The sequence below is a fragment of the Gobius niger genome (assembly GCF_951799975.1).
Source record: "Gobius niger genome assembly, chromosome: 11".
In the NCBI taxonomy this organism is placed as follows: domain Eukaryota; kingdom Metazoa; phylum Chordata; class Actinopteri; order Gobiiformes; family Gobiidae; genus Gobius; species Gobius niger.
This window is the reverse complement of record NC_136862.1, coordinates 28533813-28559501: the sequence shown is the minus strand read 5'-3', so window position 1 is coordinate 28559501 and position 25689 is coordinate 28533813. Positions and strand designations below refer to the sequence as shown.

General features: G+C 42.1%; 1 protein-coding gene across 1 annotated transcript in view; it reads right to left on the bottom strand.

Moving 5' to 3' along the window:
* Positions 1-6164: 6164 nt before the first annotated feature.
* amot (angiomotin) overlaps positions 6165-25689 on the bottom strand; it is a 34989-nt gene continuing 15464 nt past the window's right edge. Inside the window, exons 3-14 of the mRNA XM_079566317.1 lie at positions 24813-25560; positions 16065-16442; positions 15765-15978; positions 15107-15251; positions 14693-14785; positions 14442-14587; positions 13068-13217; positions 12727-12923; positions 12361-12489; positions 11019-11251; positions 8301-8603; positions 6165-6469 (exon numbers count right to left, since the gene is read on the bottom strand). Coding sequence (XP_079422443.1) covers positions 6333-6469; positions 8301-8603; positions 11019-11251; positions 12361-12489; positions 12727-12923; positions 13068-13217; positions 14442-14587; positions 14693-14785; positions 15107-15251; positions 15765-15978; positions 16065-16442; positions 24813-25560 — 2873 coding nt within the window. The 3' untranslated portion in view covers positions 6165-6332. The remainder of the gene's footprint in view (positions 6470-8300; positions 8604-11018; positions 11252-12360; positions 12490-12726; positions 12924-13067; positions 13218-14441; positions 14588-14692; positions 14786-15106; positions 15252-15764; positions 15979-16064; positions 16443-24812; positions 25561-25689) is intronic.

Below are 25689 nucleotides of genomic sequence, written 5' to 3'. Positions count from 1 at the left end.
CATTTCTGCTGCAAATCGTCAGATGTTTTACTGTGATATTAAAGTTTGATGAAAAAGACGTGATGTTTGCTTTGAGTTTTTATCTCGATTCTCTGCTGTTCCATTATACATAAAATAAAGGTTTTCAAAAGTATTGAAGCAGATAAGGGGAGCGGGAGGTCCCAATGCACTGGCTCAGGCCTAATGTTTGGGTAACTGAGCAAAATGACATACAGTTTACATATACATATATATTATACATATATAATTTAACTATATATATACAGACATACATATACATAATTAACTTAGTCTAATTTCAATCTGCATCTCTAGCAAACCCATAACCCTGGCCCCCCTTCATTACAAGATCATTTTTGTTTCTGTAGTTGGTGAAGAGGAAGCCGAGACACACAGAACAATTAGAAAGTCTCATGATTTTTATTTAACAAAAGAATTAAATTAATCCTAACTTAACTCGATCATTAACAAAGAGACTAGTGTTTGAAAATGTTACAACAAAATAAAGGTTTGATACAATATGTGTTAAAAACAATAAGACACAGAGTGATTGTTCGGCAATAACATTACAGGTTACAATGAGCAGCAAATTAAAGTGGAAATTACAAGTTTTATACATTTGACTAATTGTTTACTAAATGAAAACACACTTAAATAAAGTCACGTGGACCTTTTTTGCTCTGACCGGACTACATTCAAAAATAATGATTAGCCTGAAATGCTAACAGCGCTAAGTTGAACGCACGTCTATGTGTCGACGCGAGACTCGACAGAAATGGTATGGTTTCAGTTTCTGAGGCACTTAATGGGAAATGTTAGCAACGCAAACGCAAACATGAGCGGCGGATTCAGGAAAACACAAAATCAAACGCATGTGAACACCGTAGTTTGCTTTTTACAGTCTTTAAAAAAGGTTCACTTTAAAATGTGTGATCAGAAACACTCGTGGTCCTTTTGCAAGCTCGTAAACTGAAGGAAATATTTGTGTAACATTTGTTTGAAATCGCTGCAGAGTTAATACGTTAGCATCGTTAGCCAAACACGCTGCGCTAGCTGCTACACTGAAGTGGTTATTGCATCAAAATAAAAAACAATACGGTCTCGCTATTCGTTATCTCGTCAGTTTTAACCTTTTCAGACATTTACAAAAAACATTCAAATATTGACCAGTAACACTTCTGGCATCTATAGAAAACAGAAAACTGTCTCGAGTTAGTTAGCAGAAACTGTTAGCGTTAGCCTGAGTGCTAACTGGCTGGATTGTTATTGCTTGATAGTTGGAAAAGATGAATAAATAATAATAATAATAAAAAAAAAGTATAATATTCATGGTTTCAAGTGATGTAAAACTAGATGACGGAGCAAAAAAGTTGGAAACATGTGAGCGAAGTGGTCGAAACTGCACAGATAAAAAGAAACAAGGCTTTGTCCGAGAATTAGCAAGTGATCAGATCAAATGCTCTTTTTTTTTAAGGAAGTAAAGCGGGGCCGAGTGGCAGAGTGGTTAGCTCTAGTGATCCTGACTAGGGCTGCACAACATTGTAAATGATTAAATCTGACTAGGGTTGCCAGGTATAGATACAGACGGCATCTCGTCATAGAAGGGGGCGTGGCTTCGCCGAGGGGGAAAATAGAATCTTTAGAGGAACACAATTTTTCCCTCTTTTTAGCCATTTTCTGGTGGAATATCAACTTATTTATCACATAAATAAAGTCAAGTGTAAATCGGGCCCATATGGATATTTTCTCACAGCAGATTGTTCAGTAAAAGTGAAAAAATGGCAGTTGTAGCAAGCGCTAGCTAACCGTTAGCATTAGCCCGATGCTAACATGTAGCATTAGGTTAGCATTCTCCGTTATGTATGTATTTATGGGCTGTTGAACCACTTTGCTCCTCCCCATGTCTTTGTATTTTTATTTAGTAGAAAACTATATTCATAATTGAGCATTTGTTAAAGTAGTTTTTCAATAATTAAAGAAAGTTTAGATTTTTCTCCAAATTCTTTTCCCCCTTAACTGTTTTCAAACATGACCATACATGGGCGATTCCAGAGATGCCGTCTGTATCCATTAGCTGCCAAACCCGGCCACTACTCGCTACTACAATACTGCTTCCCCCCCCTCAATATTATGCAGCCCTACTTCTGACCAAGACCCTGACTAGCCTGGAGTCGCTAACAATCCTGACCTGAGCAGGAGTGGAAAAAGTTGGCCAGATGCAAAAGACAAACCACAAATATTTGCAATTTATTTAGAATTGTTTGTGCTCCTTCAAAAAAAACGTTTGAGTGTACATAAAATGACCGCCTGTGAGCAGCTAGCGAGGCCCCTTGTCCAAAACACACAGTAACTGAAATCAAGCCAAAACAATATACAAGTTAAGTTACAAAATATTAAAAGGAATAATACTTTTGTGCTTTTTACCCACTGGACAAACACTTTCGTTCAACCACCTCAGCTGCTGATGCGCTACATTCTTGTTATGTGCCAAACCAGAGACATGGACGTCCCAGTGCATCTGCAGCGCTCGTGTGACCAGGAAATCGGCTTTGGAAACTCTTTTTTTTTGGTCAAACTTGAAAAAAAACAACAATGTGACGACGGAATATTGGATGAATGTAGGAATGCTTGTCAATCCGTTTCGCCAAACACTGCCTGAACAAGAAGTCACCAGCTAAATGTCCCGCTCCAAAACGGGCGCTGTCCAGGCGCACCGTTGCTGCCCGGCATTCCCCCCCAATCTCCTGCCAAAGAAGATAGTGGAGCGCTGCAGGTTTCCCCCTTTCAAAGTAAAACAAAACAAAACAAAAAAGGATAAACAGCGCCATCTTGAACCCAAAGTACCATCCGACTCATCCAGCAACGACAGCTCAAGAAACTCTCGGCAAAAGACATTTTCACACAAAAAAAGCTGGAATATCGGACACGTTTCCTTTTTAACCCCTTAACTCCCACCTGAACCGAGCACGTTTTCTCCAGTTTGGCTTTACCCCAATCCAAAAGCTTCTGGAAAAAAGGGGTGAAAATAGCAACAAAACTGAGACGAAAACAATGATGGAAATGTCACAAAAATGTCACAAGAAATTAACAAAAAAATGACAAAAATGTGATGAAAATTTGACAAAAAATGACAAAAAAATGACTAAAAAAAAAAGGGCCAAAACAATAAGCAAAAATATGACCAAAAAAATGACCAAAAATGACCAAAAAAGGACAAAAAATGACCAAAAAAATGACAAAAAATGACCAAAAAATGACCACAAAAATGACCAAAAATGACAAAAAAAGGACAAAAAATGACAAAAAAATGACAAAAAATGACCAAAAAAATGACTAAAAATGACAAAAAAATGACAAAAAATGAGCAAAAAAATGAGCAAAAAAATGACAAAAAATGACCAAAAAAGGACAAAAAATGACCAAAAAAAGGACAACAAATGACCAAAAAAGGACAAAAAATGACCAAAAAATGACCCAAAAAATGACCAAAAATGACCAAAAAATGACCAAAAAAATGACAAAAAATGACCAAAAAAGGACAAAAAAATGACCAAAAATGACCAAAAAATGACCAAAAAAATGACAAAAAATGACCAAAAAAGGACAAAAAAATGACCAAAAATGTGACAAAAATTTGAAAAGAAAATGACAAAAATATGATAAAAAAAATTGACCAAAAAAAGGACAAAAAGTTACAAAAATGAGTTGAATACCCAACAAAAAAATGATGAAAAAAAAATGTGATGACGTGAGGACAAAGATCTCTCGGTTCAGGCGGGAGTTCAGAGGTTAAATGCTACAGGAAGCATTACCTCACCGTGAGGGAGATACACCCGGCACTGCAGCCTCTCTCTCCTCCACAACCAGAACCAGGAGCTGTGGGCTTAACTGTCTCGCCAACTTAACAACATCTCTCATTTTTGATCAACACCAGACTAACATGAGAAGAGAACTTACCCGGTAGTGCATGAGCATGACTAGTCCTCACGACTGTGCCAGTTGCATTCTAGCCAGCACCAGGGGTTTTTCCCCATTCCCCATGAGACACGTGCTAAAGCCTCCATAGTTGTAGAGTCCCCTTCAACTGCACATTGCAACGGATTTCGCCTCAGTCTGGAGGCCATCACGCCGGTATTGCACCAATTAACAGTTGCTAAGGGGGGCGGGGCTTTGTGGAAGGTCAATTATATGTTTTGCACTCATTCGCATTTGACTGGTTGCAATGTGCTCGCCGTGGCTCGTGAAGTGTAAATCAGCGATTACATAATAAGTGTGGCTTGTTCTCGGCGCCTTGTAGTGAAAGTAACAGATACTTTGTGTAAAGCGGGACAATCTTTGACGGCCGAGGCAATGAACACTTCAACAATCTGTATAAAGGTCCATATTTCAACAGTAAAAAGATGCTGACAAAAACAGAAAAAGAGCTGGGGGCGCACATTCCTTATTTCTGCACCTCTGCAAGGAGAATATATAAGCTACAAGGTATCACCAGTTTGTCGTGCCGTGATGTGATCCGGTGTGTAATGGCCTTAACCTCTTAACTCCCGCCCGAACCAAGAGGATCTTTTTCCATCATTTTTTTGTTGGGTATTACTTTTTTGTAACTTTTTTGTCTTTTTTTGGGTCATTTTTTGTCACATTTTGGTCATTTTTTTCATCACATTCTTGGTCATTTTTTTCCACATTTTTTCGTCAGTTTTTTAATCCAATTTTTGTCATTTTTTTGTCACATTTTTCGTCAATTTTTCATCACTTTTTTGTCAATGTTTTCTCACTTTTTTGTCACATTTCCGTCATTGTTTTCGTCTCAGTTTTGTTGCTTTTTCACAGCTTTTTTCCAGAAGCTTTTGGACTGGGGTAAAGCCAGGTTCAGATGGGAGTTAAGGGGTTAATGATGACGGTAACTTTGTCCAGATGATTTGGAGACTTTCTGACCCCATGATCAAACTAAAGGCTCATTTAGGCTCTACGTTCGCTTTTTGTTCTTCAGTAATTGTGGCAGGAAAAGAAATACATCATAGGTGGTGCCATGTTTGTTTTGGTCCCTGTCTGCCTTTCTTCTCCAGTTCGGATTCATTTTGCGACTTTCGATAACAGCATAAGTGCATTGTCAGTAACTACACGCTGATCTGTTAACCCCTTAACTCCCACCTGAACCGAGCACATTTTCTCCAGTTTGGCTTTACCCCAGTTCAAAAGCTTCTGGAAAAAAGGTGTGAAAATAGCAACAAAACTGAGACGAAAACAATGATGGAAATGTGACAAAAAAGCGAGAAAACATTGACAAAAAAGTGACGAAAAATTGATGGAAAAGTGGCAAAAATGTCACAAAAATGTCACGAGAAATTGACAAAAAATTGACGAAAAAAATGACAAAAATGTGACAAAAATGTGACAAAAATGTGACAAAAATGGACAAAAAATGGACAAAAAATGGACAAAAAAAGACAAAAATATGACAAAAATATGACAAAAATGTGACAAAAATGTCACGAGAAATTGACAAAAAATTGACAAAAAAAATGACAAAAATGTGACAAAAATGTGACAAAAATATGACAAAAATATGACAAATATTGACAAAAAAATGACAAAAAATGTGACAAAAATGTGATAAAAAATTGACGAAAAAATGACAAAAATATGAAAAAACTTGCAAAAATGAGTTGAATACCCCCCCAAAAAATGCTGGAAAAAAATCTGATGACGTGAGGGAAAAAGATCCTCTCGGTTCAGGCGGGAGTTAAGAGGTTAAGGTACGAAATCAGAGCCTAAATGAGCCTCATCGAGTGCAGTTCTCCAGCAGTGATTCGTGGGAATAACCAGGACTGAACCCAGACTAAACCAGGTCATAGCAGTTACAAACACTCCGTCGTCCTGACAGTGGCGAGACTCGCGACTTTTCCCATCGGCTCACTGAAAACTCTTCATCATTACCCTGATGTCGCAAATACATTTTCTTTCAATACGAGGAGTTGTTCCTACTGCATTTTGTGAAGTAGTAGAGGAAGTATGTAAGTATTTTTAAGACGATCACCCAGTCTATTACGGTGACGCTTCACTGTTCGTTGGTCCAGAAATAAAAACATCTAGTGCATTTAACGTGAGTGACAGGAATCCTTCACCTGGAAATTCTTATTTAAAACAAAAAAAAAGGTAAACATTTTTTATGCCGCGTCGACTCTTGTTATTGTTTTAGTCCAGTTTTAGCGCAGGACGAAGTTGGAAAAGCTCGTTCACCGGCGGCTTTCCTTGCAATACAATAAAAAGTTTTAGTTTTGCGTGACTTTGAAGCAAGTGCTCGTAAAAACGTTACAGGTGAAGCGGCGAGATCAGATGAGTATTTCCACCACGTCGTTGTCCACGTCCTGTTGAGCGGCCGAAGCCGGTGCCGCCGCCGTCGTGGTGGTGACGGGAGGCAGGGAGTGGAGCGGGACTCTGCGATCCAGCGTGCTGCTGTGGAACACGTCTGAAAGAGAAAACGCCGGGACTGAAATGTAAGCGGGAGGAAAAAAGATAATTCCCACTCCCACAATTTTGTTTCACACGTTCACATCTGTGTATGAAAAGGTTTGGAACAGCGGTCTGTGTGGTGCTTCAACTGACAAACTTTACTGCCTGCAGCTAATGTTCACAACACACAAAGCCTGTCCCTGGAAGAACACATGGAGGATTTTTTTATTTGGTCAATGTGAAAATGAAATGAAAAAATCACCTTCTAAACATTCACTGTATTGGTTTTAAACTTCAAATTCAACAACAGAAATTCAGAGAGAAATTTGCAGCGATAAATTCAGACAGAACATCCTGGACATGAAGGTCTGAGCGAGAGCCAGAGTCGAGCTTTGTGTGAATATAGCCTAAAAGTTTCCTCATCTGTAAGTCCCGCCCACAAAAGACACAAACCAATAGGAAACATTGCTTCGTCTCTGCACAGAAGGTCCTGGACATCCTGGATGACTGAGAGCAAACTTACTGCAAATTTCGACGGCTGAATTTAAGGCCTTGGATTTTTTTTGATTTTTTTTTACATTGAATATTTTAAGGGTGAATTTATTTATTAAAAATTGTATTGCTAATTTTAAACTCTGTATTTAGGCTAAAGATTTGATGTGTTGAAAAATAACACAGTATTAAAGCAGCACTACGTAACTCTTGCCCCTTGAGGCCATAAACGCAACTGCAGGTGTTGTAGCGAGTTATTATTAATTGTCCGTGCGAGTAAATACTACACTGACAGAAAAGGCGAAGGGAGAGAGGGATATTGTACATTTTTGTCACTCAAACTTGGCTGTAAATACTGTTTAAAGTGGCGCTAGCCTGTTAGCTTCTTCGTGATTAGTGTGTATTGGCAGCTCCGGTCCGGTGGCAGTACAAGTTACAATTGTGGTTTTCTGGCCAGAGACACCAGGGGGAGCTGAAAGACCCTCCAATCATCCCATGAACACTTGTATTACCCCCACAGGGACTACGGAAAGGATTTATTAAGGTAAACACGTTACTTAGTACTGCTTTAAATAGTGAATTTTTCATTTTGAATTAAAAACCCTTTGATCAACAAAAATGAATGAATATATATTAAGTGACTAAAAAAAACATGTTATTTCAATGTTAACCTCTTAACTTCCGCCTGAACCGAGAGGATCTTTTTCCTCACGTTATCAGATTTTTTTCCATCATTTTTTTGTTGGGTGTTTAACTCATTTTTGTAACTTTTTTGTCATTTTTTTGGTCATTTTTTTGGTCATTTTTGTAAAAAAAAAAGAATTTTGGGTCAATTTCTTGTGACATTTTTGCCTCTTTTTCATCCATTTTTTGGTCATTTTTTGTCAATTTTTTTAAATTTTTTTGTCCAATTTTTATCACATTTTTGTAATTTGTTTGTCATTTTTTTTGTCACATTTTGCCACTTTTTCATCCATTTTTCGTCACTTTTTTGTCAATGTTTTCTCACTTTTTTGTCACATTTCCATCATTGTTTTCGTCTCAGTTTTGTTGCTATTTTCACAGCTTTTTTCCAGGAGCTTTTGGACTGGGGTAAAGCCAAACTGGAGAAAATGTGCTCGGTTCAGGTGGGAGTTAAGGGGTTAAAAAGATTGAAAGCATATATTTCATATTTTAATGAGACAAAAAAATCTTTCAAAGGAACAAAGTTGGGGACGACCGTTATTAATCATCAGCTAAACGTGTAGAAAATGTCGTCTATGTCGTCTCTGCGCACCTTGATATAAAGAGTTAACACCTCGGCCTTTTTTCCTCTGCTCCAACAAATGTGAATGAATAGCAGGATGTCCCCTCACCTGCGATGCGGTCCGGGATGTAGACCGGGCTGGGGCTGGAGAGGCGCGCGGGGAGGGTCATGCTCTGTAAGGCTGCGCTCTGGTAGCTCTGAGGACTGGGCAGGACGGGGCTGTGGAGGGCGGGGGGGCTGGCCTTGCTGCCCTCCCCCGCCTGCCCCTTGTCCGTTTGGGTGCAGCTGTCCCGGCTGCCCGTCTTGGAGTGTCCCGCCGTCATGGGGGTGGAGGGCAGGACCGGAGAGGGCGACGACGAGATGGACTCGGCCCTGAGGGAGTCCGGCCTGAACTCTGGACCCAACAGCACCCCTGCAGGACACACGCGGAACTGTCAGGGCGTGGACGGGTGAAAGTAATACACGATGGCCATGGGGTGCAAACGAGAGGCCACACTTTCACCACAACATGATGTAATGTCTATTATTTGACATTTCAGTTGAACACAAGGGTGCGACAAATGAGGTAGAATGTTTTAGAACAGCGGTCACAAACAACCGGACTGCAGTCTGGATCTGGGACCAAACGCCGACCTGTCCGGACACAACCTTTGATTAGATTTAGAGAATTAAGAGTGCTATTTAGGAGTCAAAAATGATACATTTAAAAAAAATCTACCAATATCTATTAAATTAAAGCTGCGCTATACAACATTTTAAGAGGAAAAATAAAAGAATAGTGTGTATCTGACCTTTCAGTGACCCAAGTGGCTGTACGTGTGGTAAGACTTGGCACCTTTGCTTCCCATCGCGGCGATCTCTATGACGCTCCAAGCCCAATTTTATTTAAGGCGAGACACGGCAGGTGAAAGTATTGATTTTTCACGCAGTGGTCGAAGTGGAGATTTTTATCTATTTTCCTCCCTTTACATCTTAGTTTTCATGTCAGATATAAAAATGACAAAACTCACCCGCATGATGTTTATTTTATGATGTTTTGTCTGCGAGGCGGAGGTAACCAGGAAGTAGCTGCTGCGCCGCGTAGAAAGTCCGTCTTTCCCGCGGGTTTTCATTCATAAATATTGACAGATTTTACATCCACGTGTCCTGCTAAGGGCCCCCGTGATGACGCTTTCACCCAAATATGGTGTTTTTCCTCCTACGAGACGCTGGAGCGGAAGAGTCGAAGAACGGGCCGAGCATGAGCACTCGCTACAAAACTTCAGGGCTGGTTTTCTCTGAATGAGAGAAGCCGCACTCGGGCAGAGCCTGAGCCCTTATAGAAGCTCCCACAGACTCCAAACTTTACAGTCTGAGACACAACAATGTTTTGAAGGTTTTTTCAGAGGGATTTTTTAATATCTTATTCCTAGCCTGATTTATTCAACTTTGAAACCAAAAAAACAGGGGGAAACAAAATATCCAAAATCCCCTCTGAAAAAATCTTAGTTACTGATATGTCAATAAAATAAAACCATAAAATTTAATCTGGCTCAATTCGTTATTTTGATTTCATTGCCCAAAATATAGGCAATCTTGGCCATTTTAATGCTCAAAATGCCTTATTTTTTTGTGAAAACATAAAATGACAGAAAAAGTGCAATACATTTTTTTCTCATATTTATATCTGCAATGTTTCAAATTGATATCTATACATTTTTTTCCCCCCTATTCACCTGCAGTGTCTCGCCTTAAGGTTTTTTAAGTTTTCTAGGTGGAATGTAAATGTAACCATGGAGACAGATCCATCAGCAATGAAAACCTTCCAGAAACCCTAAAAAACAATTAGTCCTGGAGTGTCCTAGATGCTACCGGATGGTAAGTAAAGGTGCCATGTTAACCACCCGTACAGCCTCGGGGTCACTGAAAGGTCAAAAACCTTTTTCCCGCATAAAACGTTGCATAATGTACCTTTAAAGAAACAAGATGTGGTTAGACATGCAAGATTTTCCAAGCAGTAATAATTCATATTTTGATTTATAAAAATATGATTCTCATAAGCTTTATAAGACCCCACAATGCTTCGGACTTTCGCGTAACCAATTTTTCTCAAATTGAACCTGTGTGAATGACAATTATTTTTAAGATTACAATTTTTCTTTTCAACTTTTCTTCTAAAATGTGCTTGAACAAAAAGAAATGCTTATTCACTGGTGTAAAACTGTGATAAATACTCACCACAGGCATCGTCCGTCAAACCGGTCACATACACTTTCATTTTCTGACACTCCGTGCTGCTAACTATGGCTTTGTTAAGTGATGATGTCATCGCTCCACCTCCGGGTACAACAGAGCCGTAGCCCTATTCACTATATGGGATTTAGCTGATTTTAACCTTCTGTAGAGCCGGCAACAAAACTCTTTTTAATTTTTTTTTTTTCCATACACAATCAGGGTTTATTTAAAATATCTTCATTTCGCCTCGAGAAAAGGTGAGAAGTATTAGTTAAATTAAGTTTTTTGCCTTTTATCTGTTGCTATGGCAGCAGCAGATTCAGATAAAGTTGAGTTCAATAGAAAAACACAGCAAAAAACAACAGTTTGGACCCGGAAGTTTCTTATTTTTGTGTGTGATATTGTTGTATGTGTAGCACCTGCTGCTAGAATCATAAAAGTCATAAATCATTTCAAACATCAAAAAACAGAATGCATTTATCTAAACATTACATCATCTGTGAAAAACAAAAGGCCAGTGTCTGTGTGAAAACTTAATCCAAGACTGAATCCTGTCCTTCATAAACATTAGTGAAATGAAAGGAGAATAGAAGCAGACGTTCTTGTCACTGACCCAGACTGCCCTTCCAGCTGCTGTCCCGCCGCTCCTCTGTGATGGGGGAGCTGCTGAGCCCCAGGCTGTGGGACAGGAGCCCTGAGCCGGCCCCCGTGTTGGAGATGGACATGAGGGACTTGGAGGGCCTCATGGAGGGGCCGTCGCACCTCAGCGGCTCCTTCCTGGAGCGCTGGTGCAGCACTTTGATCATCGCGTCCTTCTCAATGATCTGAGCGTGCAGGTTCTTGATTCTGGAACAAGAGACATTCAGTATATAGGTCTCTTTTTTAGTGTTGTTGACATGGCTATACGAAAAATATAAAAATACATGTTTTATGGTTCAAATAAATAATCAGTGTTTTTATATTTTACGAATTGATTTGTTATGAAGTTGCAATAATATGTTTCTATGTGTAATGACTGTGCATTTCTAGTGAATGTTCTGTCTTTTGATTGTATAGTTGTTCTATGCTGGACCTGCTCTTCTCACATTAGATGAAGGCCACTGAAAATAAATGTTAATGGTCGCCGTTAAAACTGAAGACAACAAAAGGATCATTTACAAAACCTGGATGTCATGGTTCTTAACCCCTTAACTCCCACCTGAACCGAGCACATTTTCTCCAGTTTGGCTTTACCCCAGTCCAAAAGCTTCTGGAAAAAAGCTGGGAAAATAGCAACAAAAATGTGATAAAAAACTGACGAAAAAATGACAAGAATATGACAAAATGCTAAAAAAAAAAGACAAAAATGTGATTAAAAAAAATTGACGAAAAAATGACAAAAATGTGACAAAAATATGACAAAAAAAATGACAAAAATGTGATAAAAATGTGACCAAAAAATGCCAAAAAAATTGACGAAAAAATGACAAAAATGAGACAAAAAAGTGAGAAAACATTGACAAAAAAAGTGACGAAAAATTGATGAAAAAGTGGCAAAAATGTCACACAAAAATGATAAAAATGTGATAAAAAACTGACGAAAAATTTGATAAAAATTTGACAAAAATGTGATAAAAAATGACTCCAAAAAATGACAAAAATGTGACAAAAAATGACAAAAAATTTGATAAAAATTTGACAAAAATGTGATAAAAAAAATGGACAAAAAAATGACAAAAAAATGACAAAAAATGACCCAAAAAAATGACAAAAATGTGACAAAATGCTAAAAAAAAAAAAAAAAGAAGACAAAAATGTGACAAAAAATTGCAAAAAAAATGACCAAAAACTTACAAATATGAGTTGAATACCCAACAAAAAAAAGATGGAAAAAAATGTAATGACGTGAGGAAAAAGACCCTCTCGGTTCAGGCGGGAGCTAAGAGGTTAAGGGTTAACGTGGAGCGGTAACAGACCTGCTCTCCATGTCCAGGCAGCGGCGGTTGGCCATCAGGATCTCCTCCTCCTCTTTCTGGATCCGCGCCTCCACTGAGGTGTCGTAGCTGCTGCTCGGAGAGTGGCTGAACATCGAGACCGACGTGTCTCTGTCAGGACGCACAGTGGGGTCATCATTTGCAAACGTGTGTCTAACAAACCCTAGAACATGGATGCGACCTGTAGAGGCTGATGTCATATCATAGCAACATATTCTTCAAATCAAGAAGCAAGAAGCGGCTGGAACCTGAATACCCTCTCTCTAAAGAGCATCTCAGTGTTGATAATGCTGCACTACAATTCCCATCCAAAATTAACATTGCATTTCCATCTCGTGCCATCATTACCTCTGCGTGGCGACGGATGCGGCGGCGTCCATGGCGAACTGCCTCATGACGCTCTCCTCCAGGTATTTCTGCTCCCACTTGGTCATGTCGGCCTCCAGCGCCAGGATGCGCTCCTCCTTCTCCCGCAGGTGCTCCATCAGCGCGGTCGCGTTAAACTCGGAAGGGCCGTTCCCGTTGGCCTGAGAGCTGCCCTGGCGCTGGACAGAGGAGAGGGGTCAGGACATTAGCACTGTGATATCCGTCTGCTTCTGTGGTTTCTATTCTTTAGATTTGACCAAAGCCACGGGGCGGTGACGGGACGGCGCTGCAGGAGCGAAACCGCCTTTCCTTTGTCGTTGTACCTGTTGCGAGCGCAGACTCTCCAGCTCGCGCTCCAGTCTGGTCCTCAGTCTGTGCTCGAGCTGCTCTCGTTTCTCACACGCCGCCTGCAGCTGAGCCAGGGCCTGCTGCATCCGCTCCACCTTCTCCACGTACACCTGCTTCTTCTTCAGCTGAGGAGCACACACAGCGTGTCAGAGCACATCCGGCAAAGCATTTATTCCTCTAAACATTTATAAACACTTTAGAAACATATTTACTCTCGATAAATAAATTGGACACAACAGTGTAAAACGGGAAGACATTTTACAGATGCTCATGTGTAAATGAAGTCCAGCATTGTTTTGAAAGAAATGTAGATTTAATGCAGATCAATGTCATTTAAAAATGCATTACTCTGTATGTACCAAAAAAAGATAAAATTAGTGCGTATTTGACCTCTCAGTGACCCGGTGGTTTAGATACAGACGGCAGATTTGGTATTGCTCATGTTTGAAGCAACTATGTGGCGGCCATCTCGTGACTGGCGAGGCTGATGTCATTTCTTTCAAATGTCTCGTCTTTTACCATTGTTCGGACTCCTGTTAACTTCACGAGCGATTCCCCCAACTCCTCTCGCAGGGACGGGGACAGAGATAGTGTCCTCTACTACTACGTGCGGAGTGATATGAAAGGCCTGTATTACAAGCACGAACATTACTTTTTTTCAGAGGTTCTAAAATATTTAGTCTTAATTTTAGTCAAAGTGATATTTCTGACGACTAAAATTGGACTAAAACTAAATTAAATGTTTCTCATGAGACTAAAACTATGACTAAAATGTCCAGATATTTTAGTCGACTAAAATAAGACTAAATAAAAATGAAAAGGAGAGACTAAAATCATCCAAACTTCTACTGACCGTCTGAAAGAGCCTCAGATCATGTAAATTCACTGCCAAATGAACAGCTCTGAGCTTTGTTCATGTGGAGCAGCTCCATGAAGCAGAGGAACAAGATTAAATATGATTATAATCAATATTATCAATGCAAAGTCGACTAAATTAGTCTTAAATTTAGTCGACTAAATTGACATGCAATTTTAGTCGACTAAAACTAGACTAAAATTGAAAAGATTTTTTTTGACTAAATCTCGACTAAAATTAAATTACATTTTAGTCAAAAGACTAAGACTAAAACTAAATAAACATTTGTTGTGAAAATTAACACTGCCGTATAATAAACAGTTTTAACTCCGCTGCGCGTCGTGGTGTTAGAACTGTATAACGCACGGCTCCTGATTGTTTAATCCTTACATACTAACCACCCAAGCATCTACTGGGTGGTCAAATACGCATTGATATTAACTTTTTGTTGCAACGTGCACCTTTAAAAGGTAAAATGTAAAAATGTGGGCACCTCTTCCTCTAGTTTAACGACTTTGGCCTGAGCGTTGTTCAGAGCCTGGTCTCGGATCTCGATGTGTCGCCTCTGGTCCTCGGTCTGAGATCGGAGCGAGTTCAGCTCCATCTCCAGCTTCTCCTTCTCACGCAGCGTCTCTTTATCTGAGCGCAGACAAACCACCACAAGTCAGATACATGTACAAACACACCGCCTTCGCTCGCAACACTCTGGACCTGCTCCGGGAAGCATGTGAGGACTGTACTGACTCTGGCAGATGAGCTGGGAGATGGTTTTGCGGTTGTCCTCGGATCCCTCGCACTCTTTAGCTGCCAGCTGCTTATTGGCCGTCTCCATTCGCTCTGAAAAACACGTCAAGTCTCAGTTAAGTGCTTCTACATAAGGTGCATTATGCTGGACAAATACTGTGACTTTCAGGCCATATTTGATACAATTATAGCTCATGTGATCATTTTTAAGTCAGGTCAAATGTCAGATAGGCACAGTTTAGTGACAACTGGCTCCAAGTATAAGCTGATTTAGCTTATTTTGTTGCTGCAGTTATCCATAAATGTACCCATGTCTACCATAGAAATGAAAGAGGAAGTGGACTTGATGATGAAAATGCAACCTCTTGGGACGGTCTATGCCCAGCTTCAGGGTAATGAAGGACACGCTCTCACCTCGGAGGTCCCTGTTGAAGTCGTGCATCCTCCTGACCTCCAGCTCCAGTTTGTTCCTCATGGTTTTCTCCAGAGACTCTCGTTTGGACGAAGATTTGGCCAGGTTTTCGTAGGCCTCAGACACGAGCTGTATCTCCGTCTCCAACTAAAACAGGAGAAGACAGGCCGGACCAGAGACGGGTCATTCATCAGTAATGAAACAAGCCTATTAGTCTAGAGCATGTGAGGAGCAGCACATCCACCGTCAATCTCTGTACCCTGGCCTTAACTGAGCACATTGTCTCCAGGTCGGCTTTACCCAAATCTAAAAGCTTCGCAACTGGAGAGCAACAGTGTAACATTTGAAAGAAAACTGATTGTAACTTTCTTCCCTTGCTTTTTTGTCGTGTTTTCATCATGCTTTTCTCACGTTTCTGTTGCTCTTTTGTAACGTTTTTCTGGCATGTTTTCATTGCTGTTTTTTTCCCAATTTTGTTCCAGCAAAATCCTGGAGGGACGGACAGAAGTGCACCCTCTGCGAAGACTTAAGTACAACGTTATTGTCAAATAAGGCTTTTGTCGACATATTAATTATTATAGGCAACAATACAAAATGGCTAAGGCTCGTTGTAAAAGCCTGACTAAAGCATGGAGCCATGTGACCATTTCTGATGAATACCTTGTGCAGTTTGGCGACCTTCTCGCGGCACGAATCCATCTCCTGCCTCAGTTGCCTGTTCTCCTCCGAGAGGACGTCCACCATGTGCTGGGCCCGGGACATCATGGCGAAGGGCTCCCCCTGCATGCCGGACATGGAGTGAGGGTGAGGGAACATACCCGGAGGCGGCCCTGGGCCCTGGGTGTGATGCTGCATGGGGCCCTGGTGGTGCATTCTGCAGGATTCACACGTTTACAAATCATTTTTCAGAGCAGAACAATGTGAAGAAGACTCACTCCATGGCACACGGTCCCTCCATACCTGGGTGTGGAGCCGTAGGGGTCGTGTGGGTACCCCCTCTGCTGCTGCTGCTGCTGCTGCTGCTGCTGCTGTTGCTGCTGCTGCTGCTGCTGTGGAGGGGGTAGCTGGATGTATTGTTCGTGCTGAAGGGTCCCGGGGCGCGACATGAGGGGGTAGGGCTCGGGCTGGTGGGTCCCGGGGCGCGACATGGGCGGGTACATGTGGTCCTGTGGGGACTGGGGGGCCATCGGGTGAGGCGGGAAGGACGGGTGAGAGGAGCTGAGCAGAGAGGACAGGGCCGAGGCCTGGGCGCGGGACAGAGAGCCCAACGAGGTGACGGAGGAGGTGGGGCTGTGGTGCAGGCCCGGGCGCTGCAGGGAGTGGCCCTCCTTAACCGACCTGAGGAGAGGGGGGGGGACGGTTTCAGAACACGGCTTTCAATAAACCGATTATCGTGGTGCAGTTTCACATCATTCGGTCTTTTCTTTGCTTTTTCCAGTTTATAAATCACTTCACGAGAACAAGTTCATCTCAAAACATAAACACGCTCCTAATGCTCAGCAGAACAGAACACAGGCAATAACACTTTTGCAATGGGTTAAAAAGAACTCATCTGAAAGAGGACCTGAATTATTAAACCTCATCAGTGGCCGACAGTAGTCAGGACAAAGCAGCAAAACCTCCATGGAAGCCCATTCACAGCGTTTCCTTTCTTCATCTTACTGTTCTTATTTTACTTTAATCACTGCGTTAAATGTGACGCAGTGAGGCTCTAAAGAGGTGGTATTATGCAGGTACTTGATCCAAATCTCAAACATCTTAACTTATTTGGTTAGAAAATGGAAGATCTACAACAGCTGAAACAAAACAGCTCGTAGTTTAACTTCCTGATTTTCGAACGATCTCCCCGTAAGCCCCTCCCACCCTCCTCTTGCGTGTCTTCGCTGCGCGGCTGTTTCAGTAAAGTGTTATTAACTCGAAAGGATTAAGCAAGACATTGAGAAGCTGAAATAGGGGAAGCTGGGAGAATAGCCACTGGAGAAGGTTCAAAGATTACTCAAAGAGGAGCAAGTGGGTCAAAACATAGCTCTGGGTATGATTTTGATGAGAGAACGACATTGTAACATGGCAAAAATTCAATTTGGCATAACACCCCCCTTTAATTTGAAATAAATAAGGTTCTGGGGGGGAGGGGGCATCAAAATGTCCTGCATTGCGCTTTCCTGTCTGTAATTGGGAGAGGTCATTTGAACACCGCTCCAAATTCGTGCCATTCGGTCGTGTGTTATGTGAATAAACAAGATACGTCTGGTTTGAGGTATTTGGCTCTTGTACATACACGGCCATGAGTGTTTCTCCATCCCACGTACTTCCCACTTAAATGCACTAAGTCTGGAGTGGCAAGATGTCAAAGTGCGCAAAATGCTACGCTATACTTTAGAAACACAAGATTGGTCCCTTCGTCTTCAAGGGGATGCGATGCCACATTGTTATGTCCAAAGGCTGAGACTTTATGGATGAAAGTGCAAAGAGGGCCGGTCTAAATGTTAAAGCAGTACTAAGTAACTTATTTACCTTAATAAATCCTCTCCGTAGTCCCTGTGGGGGTAATACAAGTGTTTATGGGATGATTGGCGGGTCTTTCATTGCCCCCTGGTGTCTCTGGACAGAAAACCATGTTTGCAACTTGACTGCCACCGGACCGGAGAAAGCAATACACACTAATAGAATCACGAAGAAGAAGCGAACATGCTAACGGGCAAAGCTAACTGCGGGCTAACGTCACTTTAAACAGTATTTACAGCCAAGTTTGAGTGAAAAAAAATATTTCCATTGTATAATTGGATGCACAGTAACCCTCTCTCCCTTCGCCTTTCACTGTCAGTGTAGTATTTACTCTCCAAGACAATTAATAAATTAAAAAATCGTAACTTGCTACTACACCTGCAGTTGCGCTCTAGGGGGAAGAGTTACTTAGTACTGCTTTAAAACTCAAGGACCAAAATGAGGACATGACACTGGGTTTAACATCATTGACGGATGGATCACAGGTTTCACCAAAAGATTTCCAGAATATAGCCCTACAAATCAAAATGTGGCACCTACATCCATTGTCGTAAAAAAAAAAAAAAGGAAAAAAAAAAGGTTCCCTGAACACCTGTCTGCCCGCCTCTGCAGACTCACCTGTCGTGATTCACCTGTCACCTCATAAAAACATTCCATGGGAGAAAAAAAAGAAAAAAGTTTTAAAGAGAAAACATGTCACGCATTCCAATCACTGATCCCAGAGCGAGTCCGGACTCGTCCTGAACCTCGATTAAGATCCTGAGGCATTTGTTCTGTTTACATGAGAGGCAGGCGTGAAACCGGGCAAACCGGATAGAGGGCAAAGTGTCACCAAAGAAACAAAAATGACTCAATTTCTCACTTCTTTGGATTCATGAGACTCTTTCACTGGTTAAGGTGAGTGATCCTTCAGGTCTCACACTAAAGTAAGAAGCTTTAGTTAGACAAAGGTCTTATGTAGCTTCCTCTTAACACGGACTATACTTCCTTTCCTTTGTACTGTAAATCTGTCACTGAGAATTTGGCACTTGTACCCACGGACAGGAGTGTACATGTTCTCTCTCTCAATAGCATAAGGGGGAGTGAGCACATCTACAAGCCTTAAACACTAATGTACACATCAGTGATAATTGGCAGAGTTTCTGATCGAAAACAGCAGGGGCTATTCAGTTTGCACTTCCCATTACTCACACGGTCTGACAAACAAGGTCAGCCCGATGTATATAAGCCACGGATGCTCTTTTTTGCAGCACTGTGTCTTCTATTTCATCAGCAAGTGGAGGAATCACCGCGGGCCTCCATGCTCCAGACTCCAGTGGTTATGCTCCCCAGCTGCTTGTATCATTTTTCTCATCAAGGTTAGGATTAAGGCTAAGGTTTCGGGATAGGACCTGGATGTGGGATTGAAGGCACGCAGGGGTCGGTTGCATGCTATTCCACAATCCATAGAAAAAGGGGAACACCAGCACAAACCTTCCTGCCACATCGCCACAACAAAAGAAAGGCAATTGGACCACTTGTAGCTTTGATGACAGCAGGCATTTGTGGTGGCATTGTTTCAATGAGCTTCTGTCATGTCAGAAGCTCATTGTGGCATTCATTTTGAACCAAGATCTTGTACTGTATTGAAGATTAGAGTTTAGATCAGGCCCAAAAAAATCCAGCCCGACCCGACTTGGGCCCGAGCAATTAACTTAAGTTATCGGCCTAAGCCCTGAACAAACCCGACGCCAATAATTATTTATTTAACCTCTTAACTCCCGCCTGGACTGAGAGCATTTTCTCCAGTTCAGCTTTACCCGAATCCTGTAGGCCAGTGCAACGCCTCATTTGAAAGCTAAGATCTACAAAACTCATCTAAATGGATCCTCACGTCATCAAATTTTTTCCATCTTTTTTGGGGGGGTATTCAACTCATTTTGTAACTTTTTTGTCATTTTTTTAAATAAATGTTTTGTCATTTTTTTGGTCATTTTTTTGTCATTTTTTGTCATATTTTTGTCATTTTTTCGTCACTTTTTTGTCACATCTTCATCATCGTTTTCGTCTCAGTTTTGTTGCTTTTTCCCACCTTTTTTCCAGAAGCTTTTGGACTGGGGTAAAGCCAAACTGGAGAAAATGTGCTCGGTTCAGGTGGGAGTTAAGGGGTTAAGGTATTAAGGCCCAGTAGGAGCGCACTGTGTGTGAGAGGTTCCGCGCATGTGCATGCAGCAGCGCATACCTGGGCAGGCCGGGAGGTGTGCGGAGGGCGGGGCAGGTTACGCTCTCGAGCAGCAGCTCCTTGCCCCTCCTCTCATTGTTCATAAACATAAACGGCGCATTTACAATAGCCCACTTTTTACGCACAAACTGCTCATTTAGCCACTGTAAATTAAACGCTGTCCTTAGAGAACGAGCGTATAGCGATGTTCTGCAAAGAGCTGGTCTTGCCGCTACTGAAACGTGACCATCAGAGTCAGCACGTGAGCCCGGCCCCCGCAGCAAAAGGCTTTAAGAGATAATAAAGACATTAATAATCAAAAAAGACACAAAAATCTTGAAGCCTGACCTGACCCAAACTCGACTGTCATGCGTGACATCTCGGGGGGCTTGGGCCTAAGACCTAAACTCTATTGATGATGGGAGATTGTGACCACTGCGCCTTCTCCAGCACATCCCAAAGATTCTCAATTGGGTGAAGATCTGGGCTGTGTTTGAAACCAAACAAAGACATTTAAGGAGAAAAATCCAAATGAGCCTTACATTTCCCTTTAGTGTTATTTTATCTCAACAACTGTTTCATAAAGCTACAGTGGCAAATTAGCCATGTGGCTTAAGTTTCTACTAAATGAAAGCAAAAGCACAAAAGCACAAACTGCCTTCATTTAAGCCATTTACTGAGGCGGCTCTTTAACACACTCACATGGCTTGTGCAATCTTATCCTATATTTGTTTTTATTAAATGTGGCCTGTCAATCAACAGTGGTTGCATGACTCACTCGAGGGTGGGGCCGGGGGGGGGGGGGGGGGGGGATTGGCGGCACGGTGGCTTATGGGATGGCACATAGCTCCTAATCACCGGTTAGTTAGCACCAGAGGTCCCTATGCTAAAGCAGCTATTATAGTTAGCATTGAGGCTCCTTTCCCTACCCTCTTTCTTAACTGACAGGCCAATTCGGAGGCTTCTTATCATGGCGGACGGAATCAGCCCTGGACTCTGTGGCAGCCAATCCATCTAATGCTCCCTGAACCACTCTTTTACAATGTGAAACCCATGAACCTCGGCATTGTCATCTTGGAATATGCCAGTGCCATCAGGGAAGAAGTAATCCACTGACAATCTCATCTTTTGGGCACATAGTGTTGCTAAACCTAGACCTCCCCAGACCAACTGTAGGTGGTTTCTGCAGTAAAGAATTTGGAAGAGGACCTTGTACTTAAGTCGCAACCAGCCATCAAAGTAAAAGAAGCAAGACATCAATGGAGACGATGAGTAAAGATTATGTTTTTGTAGTTATTTTTTAACAGAACACCCACAATTAAATGCTTGTATTTACTTCTGTTCATCATTGGCTGAAATGTTAGTGTGGCTTTACGTTGAAGTCATCTTAATAAGTCCGCACATTTCCCCCCCATTGAACCTCGAACGCCTCAAACTCGTCACAGCGATGGGTCTCGGTCGTCAGGTCAAAGCGCAGCGTGAGGATCATGGGGCCGATGCTGAAAGAGCGTCTTTGTGCAGGAAACACCGGTCAATGCCATCCGCCATCTTTGAAGAACCGGAGCTAAACCTCGCTCAGGGCACATTCTCCAGGCATCATAAAGATCATTGGTTATGTTGAATGGCGTGTTGAAAGGGATCCATGAAAAGAAGATATAGCTGGTTGAATGTCCACAAGGAGCTTATGTGGTCAACTCCACTGAGCGTCGTCTGCAAAAGCTTGGCAAAAAGGCTTGTTTACCACACGGAGCCGGTCTCTTATAGTGAATGACCCAGCTTCGTAGAACAGCTACACCATGGTTAAAACCCAAACTTACCTCACTAATCACCATCTGTGAAAAAGCAAATGGCTTCTACAAATGGGTAATGATCGTAAACACGATGGACGACCAAGAGGTGCAGTCTGAAGGTTTTCCCACGGCACAGTCTTAACCCCTTAACTCCCACCTGAACCGAGCACATTTTCTCCAGTTTGGCTTTACCCCAGTCCAAAAGCTTCTGGAAAAAAGCTGTGAAAATAGCGACAAAACTGAGACGAAGCCAATGATGGAAATGTGACAAAAAAGTAAGAAAACATTGACAAAAATTTGATAAAAAACGGACGAAAAAATGACAAAAATGTGACAAAATGCTAAAAAAAAAAGAGACAAAAATCTGATAAAAATCTGACCAAAAAAATTACAAAAATGTGACAAAAAAGACAAAAAAATGACAAAAAAATGACAAAAATGTGACACAAAATGGCCAAAATAAAAAAAAGACAAAACAGTTACAAAAAAGTAACAAAAATGAGTTGAATACCCAACAAAAAAATGATGGAAAAAAATCTAATGACGTGAGGAAAAAGATCCTCTCGGTTCAGGCGGGAGTTAAGAGGTTAAACATGATTCAAACAACATTGAAGACCTGTGGATGAACCTCCAAAGAGCAGTACGTCCAAGACTGCCCAGAAATCTACCCAGTTCTGGAAGACTTTAGAAATTGAATTGAAAACCTCCTGGCTGCCGAGAAAAGTATTTAAAGCTATTATACTTGCTATTATACTTGGAGAACTACGAGGTATTAAGTCTGCACAGTTCTCAAACTTTTCCTGTGTGGCATTTTTTCCCTTTTATGTCATTTTAAAATGTAAAATATGAAAATGAGAATGAAAAATGAAACCTGATTTTGTTTTTTTATGTTATGGGAATGTCTCATCTGGAACTTTATGCATTTTGCAGATCATTTCATCTTCCCCTCGCTTCACTGTTCATATGAATAGAAATGTTGATCCAGGGTGCCGACACTTTCTCACCTCACTGTGGGTAATGAACACAGTAAATCAAAACAAAAGTGTTGCTGTCTCTGTTATGTGACGTCTGACAATAAATATTGTCAAATATTGGCAGGGAACCCTGTTGTGGCACGCTTTCAGAACATTTGGTGTAACAAGCGGTGCGCCTACATTATATTCTGGCGCACCTAAACAAAAAAAACTTTGCCTGGCCTGCCAAACTACATGCTTTTTCATAGATATTTCAAAGACATATAGTGTGGGAGTAAGCATGATCTCAACGATTTCCCTGTGGGGGTTGTTAGAGGATAACAATAATTCACTATTTATCAAACTGGGTCAAGCTGTACAGTCGTACTATCTCTGTCGTAGCCTCGACTGTGGTGCTGAGGCGCCCACTCTCAGCCACTGAATGTTTGCTTATCAGTATGACGCTCTGAGACAGAGGTATTCTTTACAGTATGACATGTGCGTTGTCATGCATGAAAATGATTTTGTTCGGGAAAGCACGGCACTTCTTTTTGTAGCATAGAAGAAAGTGGTTTGTCAGAAACTCCCTTCAGGGATCCTAAAGGGGCCGACCATCTCTCTCCCAATGATTCGGGCCCAAAACATGACCTCGCCCCCCTCTGACATCACAGCCTTGTTGGGACATGGTGGCCATTCACCAACCATCCACTATTCCACTGATCTGACAATCCAGGGTCACACGGCCTCATCAGTGAACAAGACTGTTTGAAAATGAGTCCTCATATGTTTCTGAGCCACTGCAGCCGTTTCTGTTCATCAGCTTCAATTAACAGTTTAGGGGAGGCCGGATAGAAGGTTTATGCACAACTGCAGCCTCTGGAGCAGGGGCGGGCAATTCATTTTCATAAGGGGCCACATGAGAAGCCTGAATGGAGTCGGAGGGCCGCACCAACAATAACTCAAACTTATATCGAGATATGAGTATAATATATCGGGAGTGTATCGCCGGGGTCCATGAACAAAAGCTCCAAAATAAAAATAGTTTTGATTGGGAAAATACATTGAGGACTTTTTTTCAATAAATGAATAATAATGAGCCTGGCAGGACTGTAGCTTCATAAAAACGGCTCACACTTATTGCTCTTTACAAGCCTGTGTCACAAATCTCTGCTACACTGTAGTCAATATTCATTCACTGCACACTCTGTGGTAGTAATCTACTATTGTAGAGGTCCACTTCCCACTTGACTACAATGTGTTGTTTATACACTGCTTTCTTATTATGTCAGTGCCCTCTGCTGGACACCTGTGGAATTCTTTCCTTTTATTTTTATTTAAGCTGCCCCCTAGTGGCTGGAGTGAGCATTCTGGTAATTTAAAAAAAATCATAACTGCACAGGACTTTTTTTTACATACTTGTGAATTTATGCCCTGCAAGTCATGGCCTCTGGAGGGTCCTACAGCTTGATGTTCGGGAGACTCCAGAGGCACCAGCAGCTTCAAATACCTGTATGCTGCTTTGTAGCCGCTGTTCTATTCATCTGATGTATTTGGCATAAACCGTCCTTATTGTGCTTTTATCTGCACAAACCGGCTCTGATCAGCCACAAAGCTCTTATCAGTACAATGATTACGCTTAATCTTTCATGAAATATCGAAGGTTTTCATACCTAGACCAAGGCGCTGAACTATTTCACTCTTTTCATCAACAGAGAGATCCTTTTTCTTTCCCATTTTGCCTAAAAATGATGATCTGCATAATAATGTGGAACGTCCTTTTTCAGTAGTTTTTCCCTTAGCTGGACTTAACCTGAAAACTAATCATCATGATTGATGTCAGTGATTCTAAGAGCCCTGAGACACAATGACATCCATGAGTTTCAGTAAAAAAAACACTGAAATACAATTTGCATAATAATTTGGAACGTAGTGTAGTTCATTATTTCACAGCACAAAGTTTCCATTTGGGCTCAGTCCCAAACACTTGTGAGACTTAATTTACTGTATCATTTTAAAAATATTTATTTAGCATTTTGGTCTATATTTGTATTTTACTTCCCATTTGGTCCAAATGTAGAGTAATAAAAAATATTGGCCTAGGCTATATTGCCTATAAATTGTAGTACGCTCTGTCAATACTGTACAGATTATATAAACATGTTGTTGCCTTTAAAGTACCGATAAGAGTACTTCTCACCAGATCGATATGGAGTATCCATAATAGTAGTAGATCCTGAACCCATCCCTTGTAAACACTCACCTGAAGGAGCCGTACTCTGGCGGGGGTTGGTACCGTAGGGGCACCTCTCTGGAGTGCTCCCTGCCCCGCTGATCGGGGTAAAAGTGTCCTCCGGGCTCCTGCTGCTTTGTGGGTGACCCCATGCCTTTGAAGGGGTAATCGGGCGGCGGCCCTCTGTGCGGTGGCTTGAAGTAGTCCCCCGGGCCAGGAGGGGGCAGCTGTGGCGACAGGGGTGCGCTGGTGACGGGGGCGTGCGCTTTGACCCCGCTGGTTGCTAGAGACAGCTGCATCAAGCGCTCGCTGAGAGAGCGCACGTGGCCTTGCTTTAGGTCCTTCAAACCGTCGTCCTGGTGCACTTTCCCCGCGGCGCTCACTCTCTGCACCGTTGCGCGCCCCTCGGTCCGCACTTTGGCATTGGTTACCGTGGTGACGTAAAAGGCCGCGCCCACCGAGGCTGGCAGGGGGCCGTTCTGGGAGCAGTTGTTCTGGTTTGGGGGCTGCGCGGGGGGAGGCGGGCCGTGTCCGCGGAAGTACTGGGACTGGACTTTGGCCTCGTCGTAACTGGGCAGGTCATTGGGGTTGGGGCCGGGGTTGGCAGAGCCCCCTGTGTTGCCCCCCATGCTGCCCATACTTCCCCCTCCGCCAGCCGTGACCCGCCCCCCGTTCAGCTTCTCGAGGGCAGAGTCGGCCTGCAGCTCCTGGCCCTGGGGCTCCTGACGTGCGATGTGCGGGCTCATGGAGAGGTCGTCGGGGGCAACCGGACCGGCACCTGAACATAACGGATAGATCACATTAACATCCTCCAGGAATCCCGAAATATGGACGTCACAGATTCAATCACAGAACTTTTTCCTGCTCTGGACACCATTTTGAAGACTTGCCATAATTTGTTTTGAAT